Raw genomic sequence first — 21,562 nt, forward strand, 5'->3', positions numbered from 1 at the left:
AAAATTTCATGAGAATCGGTCAAGCCGTTTCAAAGGAGTTTAACTACAAACACCGCGACATGAGAAATATATATGTATGGGATTTTTAACTTGGCACCAACATGAAAATATTGTAGAGAAAATTTATAACTTACTTTTTAGGAATCTTGTTTTAAGTTATTGTCTGTTTTTACAAAAAGTTAAACGTGTGTTTAAGAAAAAGTTCTATTACAAATCGCTTATATTGCCGACTCGTGTTTAAATATAATTGCTTATATTTAAACACGAGTCGAAGCTTATCTAACGGATAAATAATAAAAGAAAATAAAAAAATATTGAAGTAGGCGTTACTTTGCGGAAATCCATAATTATATAAATGATTTGAGTTTTCATTAGTGTTAATTCCGCCAATATTTGTCTTTAAACAATTTGACACGTGTTTCGCCTCAACACGAGGCATCCTCAGGACGTGTTGTCTCGCCAAAATCTGGCACGAGATGTGTCGAATTGTTTAAAAACAAATATTGGCTGTATTAACACTAAATAAAACTCAAATTATTTATAGGATAGATAATATTCATATGGAAGATTTAGGTTTTTTTTTATGGAATAGGAGGACAAACGAGCGTACGGGTCACTTGGTGTTAAGTGATCACCGCAGCCCACAATCTCTTGCAACACCAGAGGAATCACAAGAGCGTTGCCGGCCTTTAAGGAAGGTGTACGCGCTTGCAAGGTACCCATGTCGTATCGTCCCGGAAACACCGCACAAGGAAGCTCATTCCACAGCTTTATAGTACGAGGAAGAAAGCTCCTTGAATTTCGTTCCTTTAATTGTTCCTGAACATATCAGTTTATGTTGTGCTTAACAACGTTTTAGTTAAACACAAGCTAAACACTGTTTTGTAATAGAAAAAGATATACTCCATTTTAGACGTTGTTATAGTTAGGTCACTGTTTAACGAACACTGTTTAACACTTGTCTAAGCCATGTTTAAATTATTTTTTTGTTATAACACCGTGTATGCTTAAAGCCGGTACTAAAAAAATCCTTTGTAACTTTTTTCACACAAAAAATATAATTTATCTTCGCTTACTGCAAATAAAGTAGTTAGGTATTTAAAAATTGACTAGAAACTTGTTTGAGTAGTAAAACTATTTCTCTTTTCAGATTATTCGCCAGAAGAGGATATAGAATACGAGTTAAAAATAGAAAATGGTAAGAAAAATTAAAGTTTGCGTATACCTAAATAATATACATTTGTTTTGAACCAAAATCAGAATATAAGAGCAAATCGTCTTTCCTTTAACTGTAAGAAAGTGCCACAGAATTCATTCTTAGTGAAGACGACCTGTATAGCTGAGTGGTTAGCGATCCTACCTACTAAGCTAGAGGTCCCGGGTTCAAATCCCGGTAAGTGCAAGCATTTATATGATGAATATAGATGTTTGTGTCCGAGTCGTGGATGTTTAAATGTATTTATGTATGTTTATATGAATTTATGTATATTTAAGTAAGTATATTGTATTAAATATATCATTGTCTTGTAACCCATAACACAGGCTATATATGCTTAACTTGGGGCAAGATAATTTGTGTAAATAATGTGTCAATATTATATTATTATTATAGACATTATTATATTACCAATTAGCCTAAAATATTATTTTAGTTTACAGATTATCTTTGTCAACAGACAAGCATTTGATGTTAGGTGATCATTTGTTCCGCCAAACACTGGATCATCGTCACCATTATCACTTTTATTATGAAAATAAGGGACGAGACGAGCAGGACGTTCAGCTGATGGTAATTGATACGCCCTACCCATTACAATGCAATGCCACTTAGGATTCTTGAAAAAAATATTTTAAAAAATCATGCATTTATCCTATTATGGTCATTAATTATAATTGACAACCCTAACCTATCTTCATTAACTGTCAACTAGCCTTGCATTGAGTACGTGACGAGCGGAATACATACTATATTGATTTTCAGAAGAATCTGATGACGATCAGCCGTTGGTGCCCAAGAAGCGACCGAAAGCGAACCCAAAACCTGTGCCGAAACCTGAACCAGTCTCAAGCAAGAAACCGGACAGTGGCGGCGCTAAAAAGAAAAAAGAAGGTAGGATTGATTTTTGTGTATACAGGCTGCTATAAAAATGTCCAACTAAAATAAATTAAGTATTTTGCTCAAAACTATGTTGTACTGTGTACAGTGATCCAGACAAGTGGCGTAAAAACGGTTCGCTTACTGACTAAATGTTACTATTCTATTGTTTCTAGTGGCTTCTGTGGAAGAGGCACCACAACTTGCATTGGCACGTTTCAGTAGACCAACAAGCTTAGAGTGTGTCATTTGATCGGTGTAAACGAATTTACAAGTGGTTATAGTAATGACCGGTGCCCAGAATCAAAACAGATTTATTTTCTTGTTATACCTGAAACAAATATACAGGCTGTTGGATTATAATGGACAAACACTGATAATATTACTTATATAAAACATTTATTGTGTTAGTTATAACTTAATGTTATTTTGTTTAATATATTTACATAAAGTATTTACAAAAGACTACATATTACATTTATTTAACACACATGAAAGGTTTCAATTATATCATTTGACATTTCAATTGTTAACATTGTCAATTAGTAACGTTGGCAGTGATTTAATATTGAACGGAAACGTCGCGAATGTCTGGAACTGTAACATAAATGGAGGGGAGACTTTGCAGCTCAAGAAAGTTGGCCCCCCAGATTTTTTTTTATTTTTATAACATCGTTTGTTCGCCATTTGTTCTTGATTGTTCTCTATAATCATTTGTTTGTTCTCGATTTATTTATTTAAAAAAAAAAATTGCATTCATTAAAATTGGTTAGGTTAGGTTATGTTAGAACAGTTAAAACAACGCACGAGCCGAGCGTAGCGTGCCGCGGCAGCGGCCGGCGAGTGCCAGAACCAAATAGTAGGCGTTTCCCCCAATTAACAGGGGGCGGGGGCTAACTAAAGGGTATGTTTTTAATTAATTGTTTTTAAATAAACAACAAAAGAACAAACAATTATTTATAGCGAACAAACTACGAACTAACGATATGCGATATTGAAAATTCAAAAATAGAAAAAAATTTTTTTTGGGGGCTAAGTTTGATGAGCCTCTAGAACGAGGGTGGCGACTATGGCCATATATTGAAGAAGGCATTATTGGTTAGACCAGGGGTGGGACAGACGCCTTAAAGTGACGTTTTCAGAAGACTGTAGTGCCATCTGTTAGTTGGCCCGAGAATGAAAGCTTTGTCAGCTGTCACTCGCTTTGAAACCTTTCAACTTTATTAGTGTCACAGCCCACTGGTCATAAAATGGCGGCTACGCCCAGCGTTTGCGCATGTATGTAGCTCTCGTGTTCCATTTTGCATATTTACACTACTAAATCTATCCTCTATGTTCTATGTTGTGACAAAATTAAATGACTAACTCTACGCATTCAACATGGTAAAAAATTGCAATACCTACATTAAAAAGTAGAGTTAGTTATTTAATTGCGTCAAAACATTAGAAATGTATTTTATAATTTCGAGCCTATATATAGTTATTTTCGGGGCCAATCTCCAGATGGCGCTAGTTTTCAAATAGACAGCTCATAATGCGTAGAGAGGGCTCTCTTTTCCCTTTATATTATTATACTCTTTGGATTAGACGGCCGAAGTGTGCGGACGTGTCTCGAATAATAATCTTCTATTTTTAAATTTGGAGATGACTCAGTAAAATATATCAAATCTTTTTAGGGTGTATTTGTTGGCGCGAGATGAAGTCGAGGGCTTTAATACTATTTGTGAGCAAAAGTGACGAGAGGAGCAATACGTCGGCAGCCTGATGGAGTGATCACCGCCGCCCACATTTCCGGTGGGAGGCTCCTTTGCACAGGATGCCGGCTAGATTATGAGTACCACAACGGCGCATATTTCTGCCGTGAAGCAGTAATGTGTAAGCATTATTGTGTTTCGGTCTAAGGGCGCCGTAGCTAGTGCAATACTGGGCAAACGAGACTTAACATCTCATATCTCAAGGTGACGAGCGTAATTGTAGTGCCGATCAGAATTTTTGCGTTTTTCAATCCTGAGCGGCAATGCATTGTAATTGGCAGGGCTTCTCGTCCCTACTGTAATAAAAAAATCAAACTATTGCTAGAAAAACACAGTGAATATAAAATAAAATATAATTTTCTGGCAAGCAATTTAAAAAAATCCACAAACAGTTTTGTTGAAGAGGGTTGACTTTGGTCTTTGTTTTACGATAGACAAGAAAATTGATCGAATCATGAGTTATATTGTAGAAATCCATAATAATCAAAATAATTCATAATTATTTAAATTATCTAAAGAGTCTCAAGAGTCTTGTGCCAGAACTTGGCTACTCAACATCTCCTGAGGATGCCTGGTGTGATAAAGACAAATCTTAGCGGAATTTACACTTAAGAAAACTCACAAAATTGAGATAATTACATAGGCAAGTTTAAGAAATAGTTTTTAACTCAAGGTGTAACTTACCGTGTGCACTGCATTGTTATTATACAATAAATTAATACAATTTTTGAAGTGAAACTTCTTTAGAATCGTTGTGATTTCGAAACGAACGAAGCCGGCAAAGAATGAGACAGAAACATGCATACTATTTTATTTTTCTGTATGACGCGAGTAGATATACCTTAATAATTAATATAATAACTGCATAGACACCAGGAGAACATAAATATGGTAGCGGTGTTAGTAATGTCTTTCATAGCGGTTGAAATCATGTGTCATCCTAGCAACATGTACCAGGACTTCATATGCAGTTTAGAGGTTCATGAACAATTCAGGTTTCACTTCTGACATGTGCACTTTGTACGCACGCAATTTTTATTTTTATTAGTTGGACATTTTTATAGCAGGCGATCGGATTCTGTATAAAAATTGGAGTGTTTATACCTTTTCAGATATTATTGCTATTGAGTTTAAACTTCGTATTACATACAATATTTCCGCAATCTTGGATTTGTTTTAGTATGGATCTTAAAATTGATTTATTTAGTAAATTATTTATTACTACACTGTGTGAAGACGTAGTTGGTAAAACAACAATATAATTCTGCAAATAAATTGATTGACCCCCTTATTCATAATGGTCCGCTAACTTTAAACAGCCGCTTAGGAGTGTTTTTTCTCATTCTGACTTAGGTTAATAGAAGAAGACAGAGTGAGAATTAGCAATGCTTTAAGTTAGCAGACTATTATGAATAAGGGGGTTTATAATTAGACCTATTATAAATAAGTTGTGTTTTCCTACAATTTTTAGATCTACCTTCTAAAAAGCCATAAAAGGCATTTATTTTCTTAAAATTGATTCCTTTAGAGTTATATTTGATGTCATTTCTAATATACTGGACACTACTACCGCTTCGCAAACAAATAGCGCTCTGAGAGAGAAGAAGCGTCGCAAGAAACTCTCCCAGCATTCTTTTTTTGAGCTCTTTTGAATAAAAATTTACAATATTGATTATATGCTATTGAGAGTGAGAGTGTGATACAGAATATACGCTATTGCTATAAAATAATCATAATAGTAGTCCTAGGCTGTCTGATCACTTAGATATTCAGCTGTGGAGTAGTAGTGAAAAGGACTTAGGAGTACATATCTATATTGGTTTTATGGTAAAAGTATTTATTTACTTGAGATACTAAATTAATCTATGACAGTTGGTAAATAACTATAATTAATGGTTCTACTGGTGAGTACGCGGATCTCTACTATTAATTGGTTAAAATGGTTACTCGGACCAGTCCTGTAATGGTTATAGACAAATGGTTAATGGTAACTAGGACCAGACCGATCAATGGTTACTCGCGTACTGCCTTACTTTAGTAAGGCCTTTAGGCAACACATGGTTATAAGTAATTAATATTATCTACTAAGCAATATTTGTAATATAATGCTGTTCGATGGATTTACTTCGAACAAGTAGGATTTACGACACAGACAATTTTTTATAAAACATTTAAATTTATTTAAAGCTAATTCCTAATGCCTTGAAAATAAAAATAAATAATATTTGTATGCTTAATTACTGTATTTATAATTTAAATCTGTTGGTGAACCATTTAATAAAATAAATAAATTAAAACATGTTACGGGTAATACTCTTACAACTGAATACTTGTTCGTTCCAATAACTCGTATCACACTAAGTTTTAGATCTTCTCCTCGGACTTTACTTACCCGTAAAGCATAGCTGATTGTAAAAAGGCATAAAAGGCATTTATTTTCTCAAAATTGATTCCTTTAGAATTCTTTTTCATGTCATTTCTAATAACTAATAGATACTACTACCGCTTCGGAAACAAATGGCGCTCTGAGAGACAAGAAGCGGCGCAAGAAACTCTCGCAGCATTCTTTTTTTGCGCTCTTTTCAATAAAAATATACAATATTGTATAGTCATTTCTATCGCTATAAAATAATCACAATCTAGTCCCAGGCTGTCCGATCATTTAGATATTCAGCAGTGGAGTAATAGGATTTACGACAGAGCCATTTTTTTATAAAACATTTAAATTTATTATAATGATGGCAATCTTGATGAAGGGCCTACGAAGAAATCGCAAATGCGATGAAAATATTATGTATGGACGCCGCGTACGGCATAAAATAGGAGACCACATCTCCTATTTTATGCCGTACGCGGCGTCTGGCGTTAGCGTCAACGTACAATTCCGTGGCTTCCAACGTCTGGCGTGACGCAGGTGGCTCAGTGGTTACTCGCGAGCGATTACGTGCGGTAGTGTTTTCGCAGTGGATTTGGTGATATATTAGTTACTAGAAGAAGAGGCACAAGACGACCGTATAAGGAGAAAATTACAAAAAAAAACCTATTTTTTTCCAAAATTTGATGCTCATAAATATTTTTTTTATGATTTACTTGTCACTTTTTAACCGACTTCAAAAAAGGAGGAGGTTCTCAATTCATCGGTATGTTCTTTTTTTTTATGTTTGTTACCTCAAAAATTTGGACTGGGTGAACCGATTTTGATAATTCTTTTTTCATTTGAAAGCTGGTACTTCCCGTGTGGTCCCATTGTAATTTGGTCCAGATCTGACAATGGCATCCATGAGAAAACCATAAAAGTCTTTAATTTTAATATTAGTCGATTCCAAATATTACAATAATCGTAACTAGAATCAGATTGTATAAAAATACGCAATTATTTTTATACTTTTTAGTGCACATTATATATATTGTTTTGGAAAGTGTTTTTGTCGGTTGTTGTGTTGTGTAGTTATTTTTTATCATACACTGCATTATAAGATATATGATTCAATCAATAACTCGTCTTTTCCTTTATCAAACCTCATCATTTTGTGTGACGCGAGCGACAACCTTCACGCTGCAATGGTTCGAAATAACTAGAGACGCGGCGTACGGTGTTCGGATGCCGCGTACGGCGTCTATACGCCAGCGTCGACGTGTGAAAGAGACCACAACAGTACATTTATATAGGAAGCATTATGACGCAGCGTACGGCGTAACGAGAGGTCGCATACGGCGTAAAATATTAGATCATAGCCTAACTGATCCGACCGACGCTATTCTGTTATATATATATAAGAGATTTCCACGTATATAGTCACTCATCACGATATCTCTGGAACCATTAGCCAAAAACCAAATTTCAAGTCTCTACGACTTGAAATTTGGTAGGAATACTCCTTTCGTCTAGTAGAGATCAGCTAAAAATGGATTTTACGATAATCCACCCACAAGATTTTTTTTATTATGAACAGAACAACGTCTGTCGGGTCAGCTAGTAAATAAATAAATGAGCTGCCCTTCATTGGGCGGCAAAGTTTAACAACTCAAAGCATAGTAATAGATTATAGGAGTACATATAAAAAATGCTGAGATGGTTTGGACATGTCGAGAGAATGAATGAAAAACGATTGACGAAGAAAGTGTATAAAGCCAGTGTGAATGAAAGTGTTGGAAGGGGTAGACCTAGGCGGACATTTCGTGATCAAATCAGGGACGTCTTGAAAAAAGGCCAGGTCAAGAGTACCCTAAACCGAAGAGAATGTATGAAAGGAATAATGAAAGTGGACGAAGCGAAACAAGTATGTAAGGATCGTAGCAAGTGGAAAGAAGTGGTTTCTGCCTACTCCTACGGGAAAGAGGCGTGATTTTATGTATATATGTATATTATAAAAAATATAGCAGCAATATTAATAAATCTGCTAAGTTATTTTTATTCATTTTAAGTCAAACAATATTTTCACTGTTTTTAATTTAATAAATGACTTCAGTAGTGACGCATTATTAATTAATTATATGCATTAATTGTAACCAATGTGGTTTTTAGATGCTCATATGTATATGTAGATTGTAATATCTATATATATAAAAATGAATTGCTGTTCGTTAGTCTCGCTAAAACTTGAGAACGGCTGGACCGATTTGGCGAATTTTGGTCTTTAATTAATTGTGGAAGTTCAGAGAAGGTTTAAAAGGTGAATAAATATGAAAATACTCGGAATTAAATAAAAACAACAATTTTGATTTTCCTTGTCATCGTTCAGAAATCGAATTGAAAGAATACTTTTAAATGAATAACTTATTAGAATCTTTGTGTCTTTCTAAACATTCTGAGGAGGTAAAAAACGAAGTTAATTCTAGGTACCTATACTATAACTGTAGTTAATATACTTGATAGATTAAATACAGTTGTAAACTATGATGTCAATACATCGTTTGCTGGGTCAGCTAGTGATAAATAAATTAAAAGAGAAATCTGAGCAGGAACAAAATCAGGAATTATTTAAAAAAAAAAAACGATAGTTTGTTTTGGTCAAATATCGCTGACGCTGTTAGAACCATTAATCTCATTCTACACTTCAGTTCAGGATCTTAATCAGGCCAGCTAAAAAAAAAAAATATAAAAGGTTTTGCTGAGAAGAATCCAAAAAAAAACAATGACAATTGGATGTAATTCCAGAAAAACGTTCCAAAGCACAATCATGTCGAATATGAGTTAATAAGTTCGTCCCGTGATTCATATTAACGGACTGACAAATTTTTTTTTTTGTTTTTTTTTTTTGTTTACATATTTCTAATTACATTTAACTTACATATTTTATTTATTCGCCAATCGTTACGTTTATATGTCCACCTTTTATAAAGCGGCTATAAAAGGCATTTATTTTGTTCTCAAAATTGATTCCTTTAGAATTCTTTTTGATGTCATTTCTAATAACCACTAGATAGTACTACCGCTTCGGAAACAAATTGCGCTCTGAGAGAGAAGAAGCGGCGCAAGAAACTCTCCCAGCATTCTTTTTTTGCGCTCTTTTCAATATAAATATACAATATTGTACAGTCATTTCTATCGCTATAAAATAATCACAATCTAGTCCCAGGCTGTCCGATCATTTAGATATTCAGCAGTGGAGTAATAGGATTTACGACAGAGCCATTTTTTTATAAAACATTTTAATGTCAAAGCACATAGCAAGTCTCAAATGGTTGGCAATCTTGATGAAGGGCCTACGAAGAAATCGCAAATGCGATGAAAAGATTATGTATGGCGGAAGGGGCTCGCTTGAAATTTATTATGTATCGGCAATTGCGTTAGATTTTATAATAATCTTCCTGAAAACATAATGGAAATGCCCCTCAATAAGTTTTTTTTTTTATGAATATAATGAACGAGACGAGCAGGACGTTCAGGTGATGGAAATTGATCGCGCTACCCATTACAATGCAGTGCCGCTCAGGATTCTTGAAAAACCCAAAAATTCTTAGCGGCACTACAATTGCGCTCGTCACCATGAGACATAAGATGTTAAGTCTCATTTGCCCAGTAATTTCGGCATTTGGAGTTTTTGACACTTATTAAAATTGTGTAACTTATTAAAACACATTGTAATTAAAATTATTTATAAAAAATATGATGCAGTAAATGTTGATTTAAAAGAGTGTCAATGCGTTTCTTGCCACTTCTTCTCATCAAAACTCAACCGTTGCCGAATTGTTGGTGAATGTAAAAAGAAAAGAAAACTTTCGACATTCATGAGTGTCCTTGATCTACATGAACCACCACTCCCTATCCCGTGAGCCTCTTGCCCATAAGCACCCGCCTAAAAAAAAAGACGTGTGGCACTCGGGGACTGCCGCGGTAATGCTATTGCATAACATTTTTTATCAACTTATGCAATTATAATTATTTATTCATTTTATTTATGCAGTATTTTTTTTTGATAAAGTTAATTTTGAAAAAAGGAAACGGGAAGTGAGTAAAATTTAATTTGCTAGATTTGACTACAGACAGACAACGGTACAGGTGAAACTAAATAAAAATGCTTGTCATAATAATAAAAATTAAAAAAACGTGATAAAAAAACTCAAGATGTACCCCAGGCTCGGACCTGGGACCTTCTGCTCAAAAAGCATACGTGATAACCGCTGTCCCTGTTATGATCGTGCCGAAATATCTATATACATCTAGTAAGTAAGTGTTAGGTTATTTTCGTAACGGAATTTCTGGATCCGGTCTCCACGCTCAAGGCCCGCGATAGACGCTATGCAATACCTTTAAAAAAAAACAATCGAGTCAATAATACAGCGACATTTTGGGTAATCGTAACTCGTAAAGATTCTATTTAGTGTAGTACCTTACTTCCACGGCTTTTGCACACATGAAAAGTGAAGAAATTTTACGGTCACACAAACTGCAACCTTTGAAGATTGGTAACTATTGTATTTTTGGGAAGAGAACGATCTTCGAATAATCCTATAGATTAATTCAAGTATTGGACACAAGTGCAATTAAAAATCTTGATCTGGAATTAATTTTTCCACAATATTATATAAAGATCACAGATAACGCAAGGCAACTTAACATTCACTTATGACACCACACACTTGATTGGAATCCCTCTCGGAGCAAATGGTACAGTCGGCAAAATAGAATAGTAACAACATCCGTTAGATTCTAGAGAAAACCCTAGAGGCAACTGTTGGGCGTTTTCAGTAAACAACGTTGTGAATCAAATGAAACAGTCCCCAAAAACGAAGAGTACAAATTGGAATGTAAACACTATTTTTCTGTCTTTTAGGCAGACGCAGTGACGGCGCCGGGTTCAAGTTATGCCCGGACGACTTTATGATAGTCGACTCAATGTACTGCTGTACCAAATGCGATAAGAGATACGTAAAGAAAATGAGTCTCCGGTGCCACGTGAAAACAAAGCACTACCGAGTGCCGAAACACGTCTGCCAGATATGCCAGAAAGGCTTCATGACGTCAGCGCCGTTTACGATTCACAAGCTCACCGAGCATAAAATTGACGATAGAATACACTGCGACGCGTGTAAATCCGTGTTCAACTCAAAACTTCAACTTCGCAAACACAAGAAATGCTACCACATGCTAGGCAAGAAGTACAAGTGTCCCAACTGCGAGTTTGAGTGTTACAGTTTCGAGGGCCTCTACAAGCATAAGATTAAGCATAAAACTGTCAAGGAGTTCCATTGTAGGTTCTGTAAGAAATCGTTTCTGAGGAAATCGACGTTGATCTATCACGAGAGAATACACACGGGTGACCGGAGGCATATTTGCAAGTTGTGCAGTCAGGCTTTCGTGCAGAAAGCCAGTTTGAATTATCACATGACTAAAACCCACCCTGATGTCGTTTAGGGATGAACACAGGCGAAAATGCGCTGTTACAAATAAAGACTGATTTATAAAAGCCATCACAACTTCGTTGGTACAACTAGTCTAAAACCGGCAAAGCTCTGTACAGTATTATTGTAATATATCTAGAGCTATAAGTGGCTTGTTAAATATGCCCAACAGACTACATAAAGTCACAAAGATTTGCCTTTCAAATATCCCATCCATAAGATCATCATCACACCCTATCTTGCGGTTACGATCGGGAAATGACTTAACATCGAAGCGTATCAATGTCCCGGCGTCACGTCAAATGTTTCTTTATTTGCCTTAGTAGGGTGTGTATGATATTAATTAGGATAAAGAAGGGCATTTATTCTAATTGTATTTCTGTTGTTTTACCGTAAAATAAAAATGTTGAATTAATAGTATTTGTTAGTAACTTTCTTTTTACTATTTTATTAAAAACTTTGTTTTTACAATATTAGTTCTACTTCGATTATTTATTATACACCATTTTCCCCGACGTTGTATAAATTATGCTTTCCGTGTACCTTATACCACAACGGCGCTTTTTTTATCGCCATAAAGTACATAGTGTTAAAGCACTATTTATGCTTTGGTTTGAAGAGTTCCGTAGCTAATGAAATAACTGGGCTACTGAGAGATAACATCTTTATTTATCTCAAGATAATAATTTTGTATTTTCAAGAATTAAAACCATCATCTGAAGATCATGCTTGCATTTATTTTTAACTAGCTGACCCGACAGACGTTATGTTTATAATAAAAAAACCTGCGGGTGGATTTTGTAAAATCCGTTCTTGACCTCTATCTACTCGGTGAAAGGAATAGTCCTACCAAATTTCAAGTCTCTACGTCTTACGTTTCAAGAGATACCGTGATGAGTCAATATATATGGAAATCTCTTATATCTTATAATATATCATCAAGTATTTCGTTACGCTTTAATAGGTTACTCTACAATAATCACAGCGTTATATCTTTATACACTAGTGATACAAAAATATTTTGTTATTGCTGATCATAATATGTTCGGCGAAAGCTTATATACCTTATACCTCTCACGTGCTTATCTAAATGTTAACAACCAAAATGCTTGTAACTTTATTTATTAATACGGCTTTACTCACGGTTTATCGGTGTGAGTACCGACTAGTTTCGGACCATTCGGCGGTCGTTCGTTTGCGATAACGACCCGTCTCATAATGCGGATTTGTGCTCGTAGTGCGCGGCTTGACAGGGCGGGGGGCGCCGGTGTAATGGCTAGCACGGTATTACTGAAACTATTGTGTCCACTATTGATGTAAAATCCGCAGTATGAGAATCTAGTTGGTAACCCACACCAATATAACGAGAGTAAAGCCGTGTTAGTAAATAAAGTTATAATGTCTCACGAAAGTTTTATAAATTTAAATGTTTGTAACTTTATTGTAGCAAACTGTACTACGGGCGTTGCTGATCCTTACAAAAATATAGTATTTTATTATTAACTTTAAATTAAACTTTTGTGTATTCTCTGAAAAGTAAAGAAAGTACATGTCCACAGTAACTGTATTTTTATTAATAACTACCTGATACCTACTTCCGTTCCGTCCGCGTTTCGGTGTTAAGAAACGCCCTTTACCATTGAGAGGTTCCTTTGCACAGGAAGCTGGCTAGATTATGGCTACCACAACGTTGCCTATTTCTGCCGTGAAGCAGTAATGTGAAGGATTTACTGTTTCGGTCTGAAGGGCGCCGTAGTTAGTGAAATTACTGGGCAAATGAGACTTAACATTTTATGTCTCAAAATGAAGAGCGCAATTTTAGTGCTGCTCAGAGATTTTGGGTTTTTCAAGAATACTGAGAGGCGCTGCATTGTAATGGGCAGAGCGTATCAATTACCATTAGCTGAACGCCCAGCTCGTCTCGTCCCTTATAGTCATAAAAAAAACTTTATATTAAATGAAGATATCGGAATAATTTCTTTTACATAAGAGCCAAGTGTCTTAGGAATAAATATAAGAAGGACTTTATTGATATACTAGCTGACCCAGCAAACGTTATATTGCCATATAAAGTAATAAATAAAAAAATCCATTGCCATCTCGCAACCCTATTGCGGATCTGTGGATGTTACAGAATAATATTAAAATCGCGATAGAAAAATAGGTGTTTATCGTAGACGGGTGAAAATTTGAAGTATTATGTATTTTTTAAAGTTGTATAATAAAAAAATTAAAAATAAATAATTTATCTTAAAATTAAAAAAAAATATTTTGGGGTGGACTCTCCTTAACATTTAGGGGGATGAAAAATGATGATTAGATGATGTTGATTGATTTAGATGTTGTCCGATTCTCAGACCTACCCAATATGCACACAAAATTTCATGAGAATCGGTCAAGCCGATTTGGAGGAGTTTAACTACAAACACCGCGACACGAGAATTTTATGTATTAGATTATATGCATTAGCTTTACATCCATCACCAATGAAAACATATCATTGTATACTTAATTTCAATTTTATGAAATGTAAATTAAAATTTTTTTGTAAATCAAAATGGGGTTTGATATCACTTTTTGAAAGTCAAAAACTACCACCAATTTGAAAAAGTATGACTCAGACCTGGGAATAACGGGCGCAAAAAACTCAGCGGGCAGCAGCTTCTTTGGTCATAATGTAATATCGTACAATAAAACTTACTATTTAAAATAGCCTGAGGGCGGTCGCTCCATTCCCAATCTGTGGTAGATACACAATCCCAGTTAAATCAGGTTAAATATATTTGTGTGGGTGCTTTAATATAAACAATACCGAACCTTGCGTATTAGGCGATCGCTATCAGGCAATATCGTGAAGCGTTTTTATTTATGCTACAATTTTAATAGAAATCTTCGCGCTGTGTCTTCTACTCTCTCAGGTTTGAGGTAGTTCTGTTGTTAGTGGTGAATTTTGTTTTTCAAGAAACGATACTTAAATCCTAGCTTAACGTAAGGCCTGTGTTGCTGAAGTTCTGCAGTAATCAAGCAGAATAGTTCAACGGAACAATTCCTACAGTAATATGTATAGACCGGGGTTGGTAATCTATACACACATAATTCTTATAATCACGGTGTATGGGCAGTGTTTCCACTCATAATTCAGTAATAAATACTCGAACTTTGCGCTCTAGCTTATATAGGGCACGAATGCCAACCGTGATAATACTACCCACTGTTACTTGGCACTTCTGTAGTGCTAAATAACGTTTTCGTATTATAATTAATATTTTTGACTTCGACAATAGTTTGCGTAAATTTAACAAGAGTTGGAAGTAAAAGAGATTAATTTACTTAGAGGGCTGTTAAAAATAAAAATAGAGAAAACTTTAGAAGGCGATATTATAATGGTTTGTTTGAATTCACGATGTAATTTCTTTCAAGAATATTATTTTCAATAATAATTTCAAATGACTTATATAAATGCGATAGATTTAACATCACGGAAGATCTAAGAAAGACTATTGAGAGTAGAGCATAGTGAGAGACAGCATTTGGCGCAAATGTTGATTGAAAATAGAAAATAGCATAAAATCCAGGAGATAGGCTAAAAGCAATGTATGAAGTGGATTTAATTAAAATACTAAAGGAAGATGAATAAATCAAATACGAAGGTTATGATAGGAGAAATGACCCGAAACAAATGCTCAATACGAAAACAATCAATGATCGTCTAAAATTTGCGTAAACTTATTAAATTTTAAAACATTTTAGATATAAAGATAAATCATAGGTTTGTCAAAGTCGGGTCTAAAAAAGTGACGCAGATCTTTTGTTTTAGGCAAGAAGACAGAGATCTTTGAAGATTGCTTTACAGTTCGAAAAGATGACAATGCCGAGATATTTATATGTAATATATGCTCAAACGAATACAAAAGAAGGGATTCAATTAAGCAACATTACAGGCATGTACATTTAAAGCAACGTCCCAAGTTACGCGGTTGCTACTACTGCCCTGCGAAAGTCGGTGCACATATGCGAGCACAGCATATGGAAGAAGCGCACGGGATTCCAGCCCCAAACTGCGGCGCATGTGGGAAGAAATTCGCATTCCCATTCCAAGTACTCCGGCACCAGAAGATATATCATATGGGCGAAAAGAAATTCACGTGCTCTGTGTGCAATATGAACTTTGGAACAAATGCAAATTTGCAACAGCACATTATAAAGCATACATCCGATAGACCGTTTAAGTGCGACTTTTGTGATGAGGCTTTCAAATGGAAAAAGCATTTGCGAAGACATTTGAAAGGTCACATCAATCAGAAGACGCGTTGAGTTTGGTTTATTAACTGTACAATCATAACCCAGTGTTAAGCTTATTTTTGCGCAAATGATTATATTAAGCACGGCATGTCCCAAGGAACTACTCTGGGTCTCATTAATTATGTTTTACATATAAATTACTTCTTCCAAATTATTTTATATGAAAATTTCCAATTATAGTTTAACATGTCAGACGGAATACTAGTAAATGTTCCGAGTTTGTTCTTACCATTAGAAATGGAGCAGAATGAGTATTGGCGGCGGTGACTCGATTTTGATGTTATTGTATCATAATTATTTTACTCTAAATAATCCGACTATGATGAAAGATTTCATATTCATATTTTAAGAACTCTCGATCTCGAACTTTCCATAAAAATTACTGTTCCAGCACTAGAAACCCAAAAGTGAGGCACAAGATGAGATATATTTAAATTTATTACGTGTGAGTGAATGTAAATGGTAAACAGATACCTTACTAAATTACGCTCAATATTTTTTATGGGTTACGTCAAATCAGTGAAATATATGAAGCTTCATGCGAAAAAGGAGAGAAGGAAATACCTGGAACACGTCCTTACAACTCGTTTTCCCTGGGAAAACAATAAAATTTATCAGATTGTTTTTCATCAAAATCGTTAAAACAAAATATGACTCCAACGAGCAGACACTTGAACTGCAATATTTACAAGACTTGCTCGTTTTATTGTAAGATATACTCTTTGTGAGCCTTAGCAAATTTTTCATTTTTATTATTCATTCAACATTAAAGAAAATCCGCAAATACTCAAGAGTATTGTTATGCTGAAAAATAATTAGTGTTGTAAACCCCAGAAGATTTTCAAAAGAACGTTTTAAATATTTACAAAATGCAATATGAAGAAGATGATAATTAATAGAAGTTGAAGGAAAATTAAAGTGAACAGAAAATTTTTGTTCTAGGCAGAGGATCTTCAAGTCAAATTAATAAACAGATTGAACCCGCGAAATATAAAATAATTGAAGGCTCTGATGGAAATGAATGCATTGGTTGCAAATTATGCGACAAGGTATTCAAGCGAATCAATCTGTTCCGACAGCATTACAGATGCATTCACCTGGGGAATGGTAAATTAGTTGGGTGCCATTTCTGTACGGAAAAAATTCGAGCACACTTGAAGTCGAAACATATGGAAGAGAAACATGGCGTTCCGATGCCCACTTGCAATGTTTGCGGCAAAAAGTTTGCATATCCATTCCAAGTGGTTCAGCATCAGAAGATCTATCATATGGGCGAGAAGAATATCGTCTGCCCAATTTGCGATATGAGGTTTGGTGCGAAGATAAATCTGTATCATCATAAAGCGAAACATTCAGCGGAGAAACCACATAAGTGCGAGCATTGCGGGGAATGTTTTAAGTGGAGGAAGCAATGGTCGAGGCATGTGAAGAAACATAAGGAGAATCCATGATGGAGAGAGAAACTAACGTCGCTAGGCTTAAACCACTGGGGTAGTAGGAGATATATAGTAAAAATCCTCTAAAGAATAATGTGTAGGTCTCTACAACAACATTCCAACTTAATTACAATGAAGATCTTATAAAGGAGCATGGCCCAATCGGACCTAATGCTTCCCATTATGTCAATGAAATTAAAAAATGCAAAAAAATATACTCAAATTATAGAGAGAAAACAAAGAAGGTACTAAGCATTATGTCAATATTGTACGTTCACGAAATCTGTTCCAATAATTTAAACGTTGTTTTGAAAATGTTAACTTAATTTACTCAGCAAAAATGTTGTAATGTTTTTCTGGCAAATGTCTTTGAGTGCTCTGTGGATTTCGGTCCTCTTGATTGAAGAATGTTCAAAAAGTCTCTTAACGCTTACTATTCTCTTTGTATTAGAATTCAGTATGTTTATAAAACATGGTGAACTATTCAAAGCAGGAAATTACTGTCTACTTCGGTTCATGCAAATACATTCATTTTGATTAAAACACGCGATCATACATAGTTTCTATTAACAAGGCTGTATGCAGTAGGTGCCTTTGCCTTTTCACCCGTTAACTTTAGTCGCATCACCTAGTTGCATTGCCATTTTAAGTTGTCAGTTTAAGGTTATTATAAGTTCTTTTTTATCTTGATCAGCTGCTCATAGTGAGACTGCTGCTTAGATGAACTACGATTCTAGGCTTACGTTATTCATGTAAATTTATTCTCGGCGACTCGGTTGCAATTTGCAAAATACTGTTTTTTTGTCTTGTTACATATAATCACAATTAGGTTTACTCGTAAATATAAACCATCAGTGATAGTGAAGTCCACATCAAAATCCATTGCGTGGTTGTGGAGTCAGCGAATGTACAGGCTGCTTTGTAATCTATTCCGTTAAGATTATATAACTGCGAATCAAATGAAAAATAACATTTAAAAGAAATTATAATTTTGTATTTTATAATTAGGTATTTGGCTTAATTTTGTAAATTTTTTAGTTGTAAATAAGTCGAAAGTATCATTGTAAGTAAGGATGTAACGGTATACAAAACAACCGATACGAATCAGATCAAAAAGCTCGTGAAACATTAGTAACTCGCGCGCCTATCTACTAACTGACCTGTAAACAATTTGTTATTTTTAGAGTCATGTTAAATCCTAATATGTAATTATTGGGGTTGAGCAGGTTATCAACTGTAAAGTAGATCCTGTAGAAGGAGCCACAATCTGAGAGTTGAACAAGACATATCAAGATTTACGAACGATACGTCACTCGAACAGTTGGCTTACAGGAAGAGCGCTCGGACAGAACCCGAGATGTCGCGAGTTCGAGTCACGCATCGTTCATAAATTTAATTTTGTTTTGTTACCCAGAGCAGAATTCCTCAACGATGGCTTAGTATTATTGTTGTGCGTAACTTTACAGGTGAACTACTTTCGAGACGTTTTTGCATTTGTAGTTATTTGTATATGTACAGGAATTATAAATTTGAAATGTATGTTTTTCAAAAAAATATCAAGGGATGAGTCTATTAAAATATCAATAAGTTTTATGTATACAAACTGCCGTGGTAAATTATTTGGTAAGTCATGGGGTATCGGAATCGTTATCGGTATCGATAATATTATGTACCGTTACATCCCTAATTGCAAGTATTAATCATAGATAGATTTTAGTACAGATATAAATAAATATATTTTTAATAATTGATTCAGTTTTAATCTGCCTTTAGTGTTGAATTACATTGAACAACGGCAACAAAACACAGTTCCAATAAAATTTGTGTAAACTTTCAACTCTTCATCAACATCATCATATCAGCCGGAAGAAGTCCACTGCTGGACAAAGGCCTCCTCCAAAGATCGCCATAACGATCGGTCCTGCGCTGCCCACATTCAACCTATTACGGCGATATTGACCAGTTCGTCGGTCTATCTTGTGGAGGCCTACCAACACGTTTTTCAGTCTGTCCGTCGAGCTATATGCCCTGTCCACTACCATTTTTCGCAACCACTGGGCTATGTCGGTAGCTTTGGATCATTTCTATTTCGGTAAAACTCTTTCAACTCTTTTTCACTCTTATTCTTTATATTGTGGCTTTTGTGGAAAGGTTGCCACAACTGAGCTAATGTCAGGTTGAGGTAGGCTACCAAGAAATGAGTAAAGGTTGCGGTGTTGAAGAGGATTCTAGTTTTAAGGGTAATTATCAGTGTTTATATGCAACAGTTTATAATTTTATTTGAAATTCTGAAACAAAATACAAGCTAGTAATTAAAATAAATAATTGTCTATTTACTTACAAGTTCTTCTTATTTATTAATAAATGGGGATCAACTGTACTTAAAGGATGTAGGACGGGGAATTTCAGGAGGTATAGAATTGTATAAGGAAGAATGCATTTATGATTAAAGGACAACTAAATATTTATATGATCCACATTTCCCTCATCTAGGCATCATCACACAGAGAGATCCCTAACTGTAAGTTTTGCCAGAAATACTAGAGTGCTCATGTATCTTCCACTTTTTGAATGCCTACTGTCATTCAATACGTCTGAACTTATCAATTTCTATATCTTTTACTATATTTTAATCACGAAACATAAAGAACAATCATATTATAACGTGTCCAATAGGTATAGTAAAAAAAGAAGTCAATTGCAATATTTTTATTTTGACGTGTTTAGCAAAATAGTCACAATTTCTCGTACAACTCTGAAAGAGCGGCAAATATCACAGCATGAATCTATCATAAATCATGTTTTTTGTTTACCAATAACCAAGCTTGTTTATCTAGCAACCTGTAACATAAACCGTATAATGATACCTCGACTATTATAAACACAAGTGGCAATAGCGTTTCAAGTGGCCGCGCCGGGTTTGGCGTCAACACAGCTAAGCAGGTGGCTTCAGCGGGTGCGCGGGACGTGTTGATATATAAGAGGTTAAGAATGGAAGTAAGAGATTAATATCGAGAAAGAGTCGGTATTCGGTACGCAAAGGGTAAGCAAGCCTAGTAAATAATAATGTCTTTGTTACTTCAAAGAAGAAAAAGCCCTAAAACGTTTCGTTAGCGTTTGCTTATTACAAAATACATACCAACTGATGTCTTTGAACTGGTAGCAATCGCTAATAAATGGCGTTGTTATAATGCCTACATATACCTAACAAGTGACGGTGAATGAAACAGAATGGCTATGTGGGTCAAGCGATTTAAACGAATGGTCTCCGGTGAAAATTATAATAAGTGTAGCTCACTTCAAGACTTAATCCACTCCGGTTAATTTTTAAGTTTTAAGACATTGAGATGTGACTTGACAATATTTGAAAATGGTGTGAGTGATGCTGTCAATACGCAAAAGAATTTTTGTGATACAATAATATGTGTTCGTGGGGTGACATAGGACATAACAAAGCTCGTTTCGTTTTAGGTATGGCGGAACAAATGTTCATAATAAAAATGGAGGATGAAAAGAGAATATTCGAGTGTTCGGCCTGTCAGCGGAAGTTCGGGAAACGCGCGCATTTCTCTCAGCACTACAAACATGTGCATCTGAAACAACGACCCGGATTGCGAAATTGTCTCTTATGTGACGTAAAGGTTGTGGAGAGCCTGCGACCGAAACACATGGAGGAAGCTCACGGCCTGCCCAGGCCGCAATGTGGTGCTTGCGGGAAAAAATTCAGTTACCCATTCCTATTGCTGCAGCATCAGCAAACTTATCACATGGGTGAACGGAAGTACGAATGTAACCAGTGCCAAAAGAGATTTACGACGAAATACTATTTGACGCGCCATTTGAGGCGGCATTCCGACTCGAGGCCGTTCACGTGTCACGTCTGCGGGAAGTCGTTTAAAGAGAAAACTGCTTTGAGAGCACATACGGATATACACATCGATCGGAGACGGTACAAGTGTACCACGTGTGGTGAGGCATTCGTGCAGAGCACCAGCTTGAAGTATCATGTTGCGAAACGACATTCGGATTGTGTTTAGATTTGTTGTGACCTAAATTAGAGTGTTTTTATTTAAATAAAGTAAAAATTCGGAACATTGTTTTTGAATTGAACACGTACCCGTCTAGAACAC

The 21,562-nt window shown here is 35.3% G+C and overlaps 1 protein-coding gene across 12 annotated transcripts in view; it reads left to right on the plus strand.

The window, feature by feature from the left end:
• The window catches only part of LOC126973462 (zinc finger protein 567-like), a 64,195-nt gene that overhangs the window by 7,305 nt on the left and 35,328 nt on the right, over window positions 1–21,562 (plus strand). For 7 of the 12 annotated variants that reach the window (XM_050820762.1, XM_050820767.1, XM_050820759.1 and 4 more), the window contains exons 4-5: window positions 1,151–1,198; window positions 1,982–2,110. In XM_050820762.1, coding sequence (XP_050676719.1) covers window positions 1,151–1,198; window positions 1,982–2,110 — 177 coding nt within the window. Of the gene's footprint in view, window positions 1–1,150; window positions 1,199–1,981; window positions 2,111–11,126; window positions 13,257–15,511; window positions 16,612–16,938; window positions 19,180–20,903; window positions 21,525–21,562 lie in introns of those variants that run through there. The other 5 variants (XM_050820761.1, XM_050820763.1, XM_050820764.1 and 2 more) reach the window with 5 other exon arrangements.

This window comes from Leptidea sinapis, chromosome 29 (assembly GCF_905404315.1).
Source record: "Leptidea sinapis chromosome 29, ilLepSina1.1, whole genome shotgun sequence".
Lineage (NCBI taxonomy): Eukaryota > Metazoa > Arthropoda > Insecta > Lepidoptera > Pieridae > Leptidea > Leptidea sinapis.